At 45.6% G+C, this 13,443-nt stretch overlaps 1 protein-coding gene across 1 annotated transcript in view; it reads left to right on the forward strand.

Annotated features, from left to right (window-relative positions):
* Window positions 1–13,443, forward strand: part of ITCH (itchy E3 ubiquitin protein ligase) — an 811,820-nt gene that overhangs the window by 564,002 nt on the left and 234,375 nt on the right. Inside the window, exons 16-18 of the mRNA XM_085619094.1 lie at window positions 5,941–6,029; window positions 8,084–8,243; window positions 10,522–10,655. Coding sequence (XP_085475220.1) covers window positions 5,941–6,029; window positions 8,084–8,243; window positions 10,522–10,655 — 383 coding nt within the window. The remainder of the gene's footprint in view (window positions 1–5,940; window positions 6,030–8,083; window positions 8,244–10,521; window positions 10,656–13,443) is intronic.

The raw sequence follows: 13,443 nt of genomic DNA on the forward strand, positions 1-13,443 counted from the left end.
GGCCTGATTCCCTTAACATGTTATTGGTTTGGACGTGTGAAAGGAGAAACCATTAAGCAATGCAGGCTAAGTGACAAGTCGCAAGAATCATTGACCCACGTAATATATTCTTGTAACTGATTAAAGCCTCTGGGGATGTACTGGGTAGTCCCGATGTTCTGAGTTCTAATTTTAAGATCCTCCAAGGAAGCTGTCCAATGTTGCCTAAAAGGTGAATCATGCACCTTCTCATGGTTTTTCTTAAAACTTATGAAAGCAGTGGCAGAAGAACAGAACAGCAATATTCAATGAAAATGGAGACATTCAACAACAACCGTCCTTTCCAATAGAATTGGGCTAAGTGGTAAGCACCAGAATGACTCTTTTTTGGCTTCATTAATTGATACAGTCTTATTCACATGCTCCATTTGGAGCCCTCTGTCACTTTTAATGCATAGGAGGGCCTTAATTAACAAGGGAAATGCTGACTGTTGCATCTGATAGAAACTACTAGCCGTAGATTCCTTCACGTAGAATTAGCCCCAGGCATGAGACTGGATCCAGAAACTTTTTTGCTACAGCATCCCTGCGCGCCGGAGTGGGGCGACATCACGCGACTCCGCCCAGGCGTCGTCCGCGTACGTGACGTCAGCGAGGTCACATAAGACCCGCCCCGGCGTACCTATGTCAGTTTTCTCCTTTTCCGCATGCAACGCGGATCCGATCATTGCTACGGGCCTGTTAGGGCCCCCTTTTCTTCCATTTCTTTGGTGGAACACTTTGCGAATGCCTTCTGGCTATAATTCTTGCACGTCTTGTGGGCGTCTTACGTCAGAGACGGACCCTCACCTCATTTGTATGTGGTGTTTGGGGGAGGATCACGGCACCACAGATTGTACGGCGTGCCAACAGTTGAAGCCGAAGTTGCAGCGGCAGCGCCGGATGAAACTTCTCTCGGCGCATCTCTCCAGGTCGACGTCCTCCCCTCGGTCTGCTTCAGTGGACGGCTTCAGATACGGCCGTGGTCGTCGTCCTCGCCCTTCTCCAATGTCACGTGAGCATCGCTCCCCGGTGGGTAAGTGTCGCAGTTTGTCCCCGGGGGCTGGTTTCCGGCCTGCCGGAGGCATGGACTCTCCGTGGGTGATGCGGCCCTGCGTGTTGTCCTATCCACAGTTTCCCGGTGTTGGGGCATCGAGAGTCCAAATGGAGACATACGCCGCGGCTTTGCAGGCCTTGCTGGCGTCTCCTCCTCCTTCCCCTCCTGGGGCGTCGGCGGATCCCTCGCCCTGCACAGGGCCCTCTGCGGTGCCGCCGGTGGCTCCTGCGCCGACTGGTTCGGATCCAGGCTTGGAGGATGTGGTACTGTGTGGGTGCGGCACCTCTGGGGCACCTCCTTCAGGCCACGGCGTCTCTGCCTCGCCGCAATCTCCTGCGAGGGTCCCTGTGGTGTTGTGGGAGGTTGCTGGGGCTCTGGTCGCATCCCCGAGCCCCTCTCGGTCCTTTGACAAGGTGGTCCTGTTTAAGGTCGAGGTGACGCCGCTACCGCGCTGGCAGCAGCTGGACCGTGTGGAGCCACAGGGGTCGATGGACCCCCCTCGTCCCGCTCTTGGTCGAGGGAAGACCCCTCGTCCCTCTCCGGGCCCCTCTCGTCCCTCCCCACAGGCGGCTGCCTCGTCGGAGGGCGAGTCGGAGGTTGAATCATCCCTGGCGCCGCCACATGGGTTGCCGAGTGATCTTCGCCTCATTCTGACCCGCTGCTGGCAGAGGGCCTCGTGCCACTCCCCAGGCCCGTCTTGTTACCCCACGCAGGTGGCTGCCTCGGCGGGGGTCGGGTCGGCGTCATTCTGGCGCCGCCCCTAGGCCAGTACCGCTCCAGCTCTACTCCGGTCTCCGCTCCGGTCTCCGGTGCGGGGCGACTCGGAGGTACCTTGTCCGGTGACGCCGGCTGGTGCCGACGTCCTACCTCAAGCAGCGGAATCTACGGCTCCGCGCAGGAGTCGTACCGCGGATTCGTCTTTGGAAGTTGCTCCTTCTCCGGAGGCAGGCTGTATTTTGGTGTCGTCCTCCTCGGAGACTGGTCGCGGTGTGGTGGCTTTTTCACCGGCATCGAAGGCCGGCTCCCCGCCCTTCCTGAGGCAGAGGTGTTCGTCGGAAGAGTGGCAGGTCCCTCATTCTTCGGCTCCTTCTGACTTCCAGGTCTGGTCCTTGCCCGTCCTGCTTGGCTTAGGGGACGACCGCCTTACTTTGCAGCCGTCGCCCATGGAGGAGCTGCTTTTCCCACTGCGGGGCCCTACGGAGGCGGGGCGGCCTTCGCTCACGTGGTGTCCACGGCTGTGGGCATCCTGTGCATGGGTGACCCAGTGGCTCACTTTCCGGCGGACCATCTATTGGTGGTCCTCCACCAGGGCTCTGGTGGGAGGAAATCTTACTTCCCTTTGAAGGTTCGCTCCCTTCTTCCTTGACGGGGGCTTGGAGGCGTCCTGCCTCAGGGGACCCGGTGCCTCAGAATCTTCTGCGCCGGCACCACATGACCCGGCGTGTCTTTCCCTTCACCCCTCGGCCGCCAGCCCCCTTTTGCGGACTGCTTTTCCCTCCCTGCCGCCACTGTTGACTCCGCCGTCCCGAGAGGCCCACTGGCTGGACTCTTGGGGGCATAGTCTGTTCGCCTCGACCTGCGGGCCCTTAACACCTTGTGTGTGCTGGCTAGGGCCTCCTCCTGTTTGTCGGACTCGGCTGAGTCTTTGGGATCTGCGGCGTCCCAGGAGTCTGTTCCAGTGGACTTCCGGCATCACGTATTGGATGGCCGGGAGCTTGCAGCGTTTATTCTTCGCTCTGCTCTGGACATCTCAGAGGCGCTGGGCCGGGTCATGGCTTCTTCAGTCACTCTCGGTTGCCATGCTTGGCTTCGGGACGAAGTGTTCCCTGAGAATATTCGGGAGCGACTCATTGACCTTCCATTTGATGGCAGCCTGTTGTTCCATGCCCCGGCCGACTCTGCCATCCAAAGGCTCTTGGCAGGGCTCCGTCCTCCTCCTCCTCCTCCTCCTCCTCCTCCTCCGTCCCCTCCTCAATGACTTCTGAGTTGGGTTGCTTCTGGGCCTTCTTAGGCCGGTTTTTCTGGCTGTGGAGTGTTTTCTAGCCGTTTACGTCCTTCCTTGGGACTTTGGCATTGTTGGCTGCTGGACGGTCCTTGTGTTGATGGTGTGTGGATTCTGCAGGAGTTGTTGCGCAGACTTGGCCCTGAGATTTGGCATTCTGCTTTGCTTGGGATGCTTGTAAAGCCTTCAGCGGGGGGTGTTTTTTTCCCCCGTGGCTCTTTTGTTTTTTCCTCTGCTGCGAAAGTTCTTCCTAAGAGGGCTCCCATATCTTGGGACTTAACGTACCCTATGTGGGGTAGCTGTCATATAACTTGCGCTCTGCTGGAGGGTTCTGGTTGCCTTCGGGTGCCTGTTCTCCATGGCGTTTAGGTAGGTTGCTTTTGCTTCCTGAGGTCGTGTGCGCACCACTCGTAGTGGTGTGCCCAGGCTTCTCCTCCTCTCCCTGCTCCTGTCCTGAGGTCTGGGATGCTCCTGTGTTCTCCCTTGCCAGGCGTCGCCTACTCGGCCTTCCCGGGGCCTCGGGCTGTTCTTCTGGCTTCTGGCAGTTTGACTGCTGGCGCTGTTCTGGCTGTCAGGCTGCTCTCCATCTGGAGTGGGTTTGCCTTCTTTTCCCTCGTTTCCTTGGGCCCTCTAAGCTTCTTCTTCCGCCGCCTTTCCTGCCTTGGCATTGGGCGGCAGCTATGTTGCCTTGTGGGGAGTGGGGTGCTTCGGCCTCTCTGTCCTTACCTTTGGTTCCTCTGCTGTGAGGGCACGAGCCTCTTCAGCCTTCTTTCCCTCCTACATCCCCTTGGGGTCAGTGGGGTTCTGCTGGTGGGGGGTTCCCTTGGCCTGGCAGGGGCGAGGTTCTACCTGGTCCGCAGATCTGGTCCCCCGTGGGTCCCTCTGTTCTGCATTGGCTGGTGGGATCCTTTCGCAGACCCTCCTTTCGCAGACCCTCCTTCCCCGTGGCTATTGCTAGGATATCTATTCTACGTGAAGGAATCTGCGGCTAGTATTCTCTATCATATGTACGAGTTACTTACCTTCGTAACGATGTATCTGGTAGATACGATTCTAGCCGCAGATTACTTCACGGCCCACCCTTCCGCCCCTATTCTGCGAAGACCATTGGGTTGGGTCTTCGGTACTCAACTCCCGGTGGGGGACTGTGTCTCCTGTGAGTGCCTTCCTTGTTATTGACGGGTGACTCCGTCTGGGGGCGGTTCATTCCTCCTTTGGTTCTTTGGAGGATGGGGTTCCAGTGCTCCGGTGCCCTGCTGCTCTGGCTACTCCAGGTTTGGGGGGGGATTGCTTTCTATCCCTGTCCTCCCTCCCCTCACTTCCTTCCATTGCTATCCTCTGATTGAGGGTCCTCTGACCATGTCTTGCCTTGTCCTTGTGGGTGGTTGCCCTCTAGGTTGGGGTGGCTTGGAAGTTTGTTGTCCCTGTCTGTCTTGGGACTGGTCCCATTCCTTGCTCAGGATGGGGGGGAGGGGGGGTGTTTACTACGTGTGCTATGACTTTACGCATGTTTTTTGCCTGTGGGGCGCAGGGATGGGAGGCTGTCTATGTGCTGGCAGAGTGACTGCGCAGGTTTCTGCTTGTTCTTCTTCTTTCTTCTTTCCCTGCCCTTTGTTCTGTGGTGTTGGCACTACTCTGGTGGTGGTATTAGTCACCGTTTCTTTCCAATTTTTCTGCTCTTCGCACACTGTTCCCATGCTTTCACAGTTTTTTATCTGGTGGTGCCGCGTTGTGGTGCGGAAAAGTTCTCCGAAGAAAACTGACGTAGGTGCGCCGCGGCGGGTCTTGTGACCTCGCTGAAGTCACATATGAGGACGACGCCTGGGCGGAGTCGCGTGATGTCGCCCCGCCCCAGGCACGCAGGGCTGCTGTGGCAAAAAAGTTTCCGGATCCAGTCTCACACCTGGGGATAATTCTACGTGAAGGAACCTGTGGCTAGAATCGTCTCTGCCAGATACATCGTTACCGAAGGTAAGTAACTCGTACTTCATGTAAATAGGTCGCAAAGAAGGCTAAAGGAGGCCCCCGGGTCCCTCAAGTAATTATGGACTCTAGGAGGTCCCCACTATTTTGGGGGACGCGGAATCTAATGTTTGTCATTATGGGCGTCAGTGAGGGGTTATAACCAATGGAAATTTGCAATCTATATGTTACAAGGTAACGTTTAAAGACTTATTTATATGGAGTATTTTTAAAATTGTTTCTTAATTGTTGGACCAGAAATATTCTATTTCAAGCAATGTCCCACCAATTTTGGTGCATCACAAGGATGTTGGGTTGGCTGGATTTTAGCAATGGTCATATATAGTAAGGGAATTGTGTAATTAAACTCAACGCAATCGAGGGACCGCTGTCACAAAAGATTTAAAGGAGTTTGACCCAATCGAACATAATAAACGTATTTACTATTTTTATTCCTCAAACCCTGATTTGGCACTACTTAGCTTTTGAAGATTCAGACAGCTGTGAGAAGGTTAAGAGAACTCTAATCTCCATTGCTTGTTTCTTCTCAAAGTGTATCGGAAGCAATTTTAGTACACCCATCTTCATCCCTCTTAGCTCAAGTCATATTTCTCTTAAGTAGAAGTGTTTTTGAGAGAAACGATCAGGTATGTGCCTGTGCTCTTGCAACAGTTTGTGGAGCTCTATCTTCTAGGTGAACCATTTAAATGATACCAATCTCTGAAGAGAAATGTACTTGTAAGAAGAATAGATTTTTGATTTAAAGGAACGTTTTCTTGAATTGTGACTAATTACATGTTTTATTACTAGTCGTGATTTAACGATTGTACTGCTATTTAACCAACGATAACAATAAAACAGTTGTAACTTTTTGAACTATTTTTTATTTTCTTTCTTTTAGATAATGAGTTTCAACCCTCAGGATCTAAGAAGACGACTATGGGTTATTTTCCCAGGCGAAGAAGGTTTAGATTATGGTGGTGTGGCAAGGTAAATTGAAGGAGTTGTCTTATTTTAATTTATTTATTTGTTACTTTTATTTCCCAATGTCTTAATGTGGCAAAGAGAGCTTCATGGAGAACTCTGATCTGCACCTTTTACTTCTCCATTACTGTTTGTAAATCATTAACCTTTAGAAAAACTAGTTCTTAGTCAGCATAGCTCCACATTAATTACTAAAAGGTACGCTCAGAGTTGGCATTTATAGCCACCTTTGTGGGGGTCAATAGCAATTAGGTCAAGAGATTAGAATGCCGTTTTGCCCAGAGTAGAACTAGTATTAGTGAGAAAGCCGTCTTAATTCCTGATACGATAATGGTCAAGGTTAAACCGCACAGTCCATAATAAGAACATCTGACCACCTACCAGAAATTTCTTTCCAAACCCAAATTTCTAACCTAAACCCCACTTCTGTCCAGAACACTGGCACAATAACTCCTGAAATTGCAGTGATGGAAGATTATGACCAAGTTAATATCCATACTATACTACCCATTCCCTCCTATGTGTTATTGTAAAGAGTGGCTATTTTTATTGCATTGCTCTCAGTTATATCCAAAATCTGGAATGTTGGGGCTGAAGAACACACATTAATGAACATATAAATTGCAATGATTGTGAAAAGATAAAAACCCATTTGTTCAAAACCCTTTTGATCATTGTGTATGTACGTATTTCAGTATTGAAACAAAAAAAAATTCTTAAGGTAGTTGCGAAATATTTGATAGTTGTGTGTCTATTTCATTATTGAAAAATCATTTCTTGCAGTTGTGCTTATATGTTGTATTAATTTCCAATGGTCGGGGTGTGTGACCGCAGAGGCAGACAAGGGAACATTGTGCTGATCTGTGCAACTAACTGGAGATCCTGCATGGTGTGGATTCCTTTTCTGAGCTCTAACAAAAGGTTTTTAACAGATCAGGAGATGGTATTAATACTTTGTAGTGCTCATCTGCATTACTCTGGGTTTTATTTGCTGAGCACTTTGCCTTGAGCACACTATTCACTTATAAGTGCTTTTTCACTCACCTGATTCCACATTATTTTCCATGTGATTTAGCGTGAAATAACATTAAAACGCAACTTAACGCTTATTGTTGATACTGATTCCAGCCATCGTTTAAGGTGAAGTCAGTACAGAAACAGTGATCGTTTAGTAAAATGTAATGAAAGCAAAACATTCTTCTGCTGATTAATTAAAGGAAATACAAGATGGTGGACAGAGTGCTGGAACTTTTCAACCACTCAACCCCAGTCACAGATCTGGGTTTAATCCATTGTTCTTTTACTCACTATGCCACCCCAGTCTGGACCGGCCTTATGCAAATAAGTCTTGACCCTATTCCTCATTGGAACAGTCCAGCCCGAACGGCCAGGTCCTTCCTGGACCAGAAACATGCACAGTGAGAACGGTTTCGGGGTTTCACCCCTCATCAGCCAGGCTAGCTTGAATACAGTGTCACAGCAAGCAACGATTGTGATTTGCACAGTATCACACGATTTTCTGTTAGCCCTAAGGCCAGGATTTGCACTCCGATCTGAAAGTCGGCAACGTAGCCACAAGCACACATCTTTTCCCGTGTAATTAGGAAAAAATTGTACGTGCGGAGTTATAAATCATGACGCCAATACAAGAGTTCAATGCAGCTGTTGCAGGCAAATATGTGCACAGGTAACAGTTTAAAATTTCCGCAGGACACCCATCACACTACATCCTTCCCAGTTTGACAGAATAAGTAACATTAAGTTGTGTGCCAGTAATACTTAATTGTGCCTTAGGATACTAACTTGATTTGGTGTTAGCCACATTTAAAACATGCCAGCATTATTTTCACATACAAAGTTTTGCATGCTACTCATAACAACATTGAACTGTTAGTTTAGCAATGGTGATTTTTGATACATTTGTTCGTATCCTCAATTGCCTCTTTCCCTGTAGGCTACCTACTCCTTCATGAGATGAGCTCGAGTATCATTTACATGTTCAGACTAGCTATCCCCTTCTTTCATCGCTATCACGGTCATCCTTTTTCTTTTGATTTCAGAGAATGGTTCTTTCTTTTGTCACACGAAGTGCTGAACCCAATGTACTGCCTGTTTGAATATGCAGGGAAGGACAACTATTGCCTACAGATCAACCCTGCGTCTTACATCAACCCTGACCATCTGAAATACTTCCGCTTCATTGGCCGGTTTATAGCGATGGTGAGTTCCAATAGTGTATTAAAAAACCTGTTCCTCTTCAAATCTTTTGCCAAGCTTTTTGTGGTTAGTGTTAGCAGGCTCCTCATTTTTTCCACAATGGTTGTCCTGCTTGTTTTTTGTGATTCTCCTTCTGAATAAGCGTTCTGGTTGTTAAATTTTGTTAATTTGATATACAGTTGAATTGTTTAATCTTATCATTTATCCAAAAATGTAACTGTCATAATCTATGGGGTATGTTTATTCAAAATTTAAATGATCCTGTCCTTTAAAATATAACGGGTATAAATGTTGCACCATTTGAAAGTCATAGGATGGGTGCTAGCCACTGCAGGTATTTTTATTAAAATGCCTGAAAAAGATATTCTGTGTTGATATGATTCATATGGTTTCAAAGTGCATACAATATTAACAAAAAGAAAGTGTTGGTAAATAAGAATGGTCTTTTTCAAAATAAAACAAGTAAAAATAAAATAAAAAAAATAACTGACCATGTCTTATATTCACAAACCTGTTTAGGATAAGCATGTGTATCTTCCCTTGTGAAAGAGTATATTTCTCTGGTATTCCCGCTGTCTTTTAAGAACAGTAAATTTGATGGGTGGGAATCCTTAATTTATTCAAAACCACTCATTTCAATAGCACTGGATCTTCCTTTTTGTTTTGATCTCTTTGCCATGATAGGGGGGCCAATCATGTAAATAACTCTTGACCCAACACCAACTTCTAGGATATATATGTTCCACTCACAATGGGAACACAAACTTCTGTCAATTATAGTGACTCATTGAGAAACAAAGAATGAGATGGGTGAAATACTTGCATTAATCAAAACCACTGGCACAACTTTACTTCGGGTAGCATTCCATTCTGTAATTTCTTTGCTCACTGTAACCTTAAGACATAAGCAGACCTCCTTGCTAGGAAACTAGGTAAGGCTGAAACATGTCTGTAGTTGCTTGTGTTCCCGTTTATGCAGCTTAGCAGGTCGACAGATCTGGCCATTTTGGTGTGTTGCCAAGAATGATTCGCACAGGGTTAGTACGCTTGTTCTGTAATGGCACAGGGAAAAAAAACAATGGTGTGGAAAGGTGTTTGGTCTATTGCCAGTAGTTTAGGTCAATTCAAGCATGACCCTGGTTTTCCGCAAGCAAAATAATTACCTTCTTCTGCGTTGATGCATAGATTATTTTCCATTTCTTACACAATGGTCCAAACTATTTCATAACTGCACACACAAGAGCACAAATGCATTCGTCCAAAAGTCTCTCTCTACCGGTTCAACTCCCTGTCCATTAATAAAGTATGTCAGTCATATTTAAATGTATGATATATTTGCTGTGTGTCCTAGACGTGTATCTGAAAAACACAGTTTTCAGTAACTTACACAGATTCCAGATGAATGCTTAAAGCAAAGGTACAATTTTATGTTGAATTCCAAAAGAGTATTTAGCCGGAGTTAGGAACCTCAAAAATATTTTTGTGGAGGTGAAAGCACAATGGCATTGACAATGAAGAGCCACTGCCCATATGTGTTAGCTGGTCAAGCCAGATAAATGCACTCCCTGGAAACAAATTCGAAAAACAGTGAATACCCATTGGTAGTGGTATCTGTCTACAGCTTCCCTCAGATGTTACCACCAGTCCTGGTATATTTCAAATCAGCAGTAAAAGTGAGAAGTTTCTAAAAGCAGTCCTTAGCTGTTTTACACTAGGTTTGTGCTTTGCCTCTGACACTATGCAATTTGAATGCAAAGGCAGTTGCGTCTGCTGAATTAGGGCACGATCTCACTCAATTGTACCCAGACAGTCTCCTAAGCAACTGCAGTCAAGTTCCATGCTGTATTTTGATGTATCAAGTGTAACAAAAATATGGGATGGAGCAAAGGGATTAGCAAGCCCACAGTAGTTTAGAATTCCTGACAGCACATGCCAGCAGTTCGGGTAGAAAGGTCCGGTTTACAAAGGTAAGTATAATAATTATTTTAAGTCCAAAAGCTGAGGCAACATGTCTGCTGGAAAAATCAAAAATAGTGAGGCCTAATAGAACTGGGTACATAAATTGTTTCTTTCTTTTTTCAATTGATTATGATGATGGAAATCATTTGGGCCAGCTGTGTACTTGTTCTCGACCGTATCATTGCTAAGAAGCCCTTACAATACTTCATTTAAAATGTGTATCATGTTTTACACAAGTGTGAATAATCTTTTCTGAATGTTGGTAATTGTTTGAAACTGAAGAGGTATTTACTGTAATCATTGATCGTTTCTTGCTCAATAGGCTTTGTTCCATGGCAAGTTTATAGACACGGGGTTCTCTCTACCATTCTATAAGCGAATTTTAAATAAACCTGTTGGTCTCAATGATTTGGAATCTGTGGATCCAGAGTTTTACAACTCTCTCATCTGGATAAAGTAAGTTACTACTCTTCTTTTATCAATGTATTCAATTCTTCCTCTTTCATCCCCTGTGTTATGGCATATGTAGGCTATCTGGTTTTAGGTTTAAACCTATAATAACTGATAAAACCCCACCAAAAGAAAATAGCCATCACCGGTGTAAATATATAAACACTGAAACACCTGCGCAACCACAAACTAATTGCCATTCAAAGAAAGGAAAAGATGAGTGGAAGAGTAATTTTTATTTCTTCCTGAAGGGGCCAATACAATGCAACTTTGTTATACAAGGCAACAACAAGAAATACTAGGCTAACATTAAGCTATGGGAAATGGCTTGCAATGATGCATAGAAATGTTCCTTCGCCAACCATTGCATTTGAAGTTAATTAAGTCTCACAGAGGTACTCTGCACAAGTTCTAGATCCCTTCTGAATTTTCTCCAGACTTTATAAAGAACTGCTTTATTTTTGACCACTTCAATAACTGAGGGCATATGTGCCCAATTCAATGCATATGTTACAGAAAATGTCCTAGATAATCACAATCTTCAGGTGCACCAGTATTGGCATTGAAAGCTATGTCATTGGCCAGAGTAAACGAATTGTGTACTGGCTGTTTTGGCATTGCCCGTCTCAAGAGCCAATGTTGAGAGGGCCTTTTATCAGATAAATGTTTACATAGGAAAGGAAAGAGCGAGCACACATGACCAAAGACTCACTAAAGAAGAATTGTACGGTGTACTCCAATAAGTTTGATTTGTAAAATATTATTTGGACCTCATATACCCTGTACACCTGCTATCTATACACATGCACCATCAGTGCAGAAACAAGCAATAATTAAAAGCAAAACATTCCATAAACACCGGAAAAACACGGTTTCTGTTGTATTTAATGGTGCGAAAATGTGTATCCACTGATAACCACTGTTTTTTTAAGGTATTGCAAAAACTGAAAAAACCCCACCAGAATTTACCAAAAAATAGAAACTGAAAAGAGGAAAGCCTAGGCATATGGTAACTGTGTGTTTTACATCCTGAGACCGTTTGTTTGTAAAATTAGTTTATTTTGAACTGTTTTCTTCACAAATAGCGCTCCACCTTAAAGCACTTACATCAGTTTATAACTGAGTTTACCAGATCTTTTATGAAAATGATCACATGTAGTCAGTCAAACTTTATGCTTTCGTAAAAACTCAAGCTTTGTTATTTTGAGCAATAAATCTTCTCTGTTACTTTGAAGTACAACATGTAACAACACTAGTACTTGGATGTTCTGAGGAGGGTGAAGCAGGTACTGCTTGGGGCTAGTCTAAGGGAAAATCATTCACTTTTCAGCTCATGTCCTACTACGAAGATAACTCTGGACAGTTTGCAGTCAAGAAACGATGGGGCCTTGATCAGTTGAAGTGGATTAGAACTGGCATTCTCTCACTGTAAGCACTATCATCTTCAGTAGTCAAAAGCCCCATGATGAGTCAGATTTCCATCTCAGCAATCCATGTTGCTCCTTAATCTCTATGAATTGGTACTTTTTTCACGTAATCGCATAAGAGGTTGCTGAAGAAGCATGTGATAGAGGTGAAGACGCCTCGGGTTTTTGAGCCCCTCTCAGATTAAACATCTACTAAGATGAGATGATCTCTCTCATTGGGTCCTTTTAAAAAGAGCTCTTAAGATGAGCCCCGTTTATTAGATGCAGATGTGGGCTTCCTTCTCATGTGTTTGCCTCTCCTTGGTGTACCTTCTCAGCACTCTAGAGTTGTACGCAATTTGGCTCAATCTGCAGCAGGAATAAGTCTTCAGGGTCCTCAGATGGCTTCACCAAATGGCCTTGCAAGTTAGGTCTGGTAACCCCTTCCATGTCTTTGTAATGACTAGCGGTTTCTTTCAAGCTGACTGTGTTGTTGTGAAGAGAGCCCTGAAATTCTGGTAGAAGCCACCTTCTACTCTAATGGTTACCAAGTATTAACACCAAGTACAGACTCTAACAGAACATGAATCCTTTTGTATGCCCACCCACTCTCCCATGGAAATGTTCAGTTGTTGTAGCCCTTAATTGCTGCATGTGAATGGCATCTTTAACCGCCCCATATATTCGCCACACAAAAGTAGAAGTCACAATGGCCGGATGTAAAACCATTTGGTGGTTATCCTTGGTGCATTTTCTCCCTGCCCTCTGTAAGACCTCAGAATGGTCTGATCTTTGAGGCATATGGACTTTGCAAAAGGGAATATAGATGATGGCATGAACCCCGAGAATGAATCTTGTCACAGGAACCTGGGGTTTTATGCTAGGTTTTTTGCGGTAGAGAAGAATCTCAAAGTTGGTCTCTTATCCTTCTTTGTTTTCCTCCTATTTAACCTCTAACTTTCAAGTGAGTTATTCAGTAAGGTGACTTTTCGACTATATTTTGTCAAAATTCCAGATGTGTGACTGAGTCTGTCTGTTCTAATTATTTCTTGCTTTTATGCCATGGTGTAAACCGCATACAGGAAAGTCCTGAGGATTGCGACATAGTGTGCACTACCAGTCTTTGAGTTTAACTCTCCCCCCGCAAATTAGCAAATGGCAATTTTGTGGCCGCACACTTAGATTACATGTGCATGTATATAGCTTTTTTCTACTCCTGATGAAGTGCTGAAGATCAACTAGGAGTGCACATTTATCAACAAGTGTATGATTAGTTAGGGAGGTTCTTCTCCTTTGAGGCAGCCTGGACTCCCTGTGTTAAGCTCTGCATCCCCCATTGTTATGATTTGTAAAGTCCTCCAATATAAGCTTGGGTAGCAACCTAACCT

Source organism: Triturus cristatus, chromosome 7 (genome assembly GCF_964204655.1).
Source record: "Triturus cristatus chromosome 7, aTriCri1.1, whole genome shotgun sequence".
Classification (NCBI taxonomy): Eukaryota; Metazoa; Chordata; class Amphibia; order Caudata; family Salamandridae; genus Triturus; species Triturus cristatus.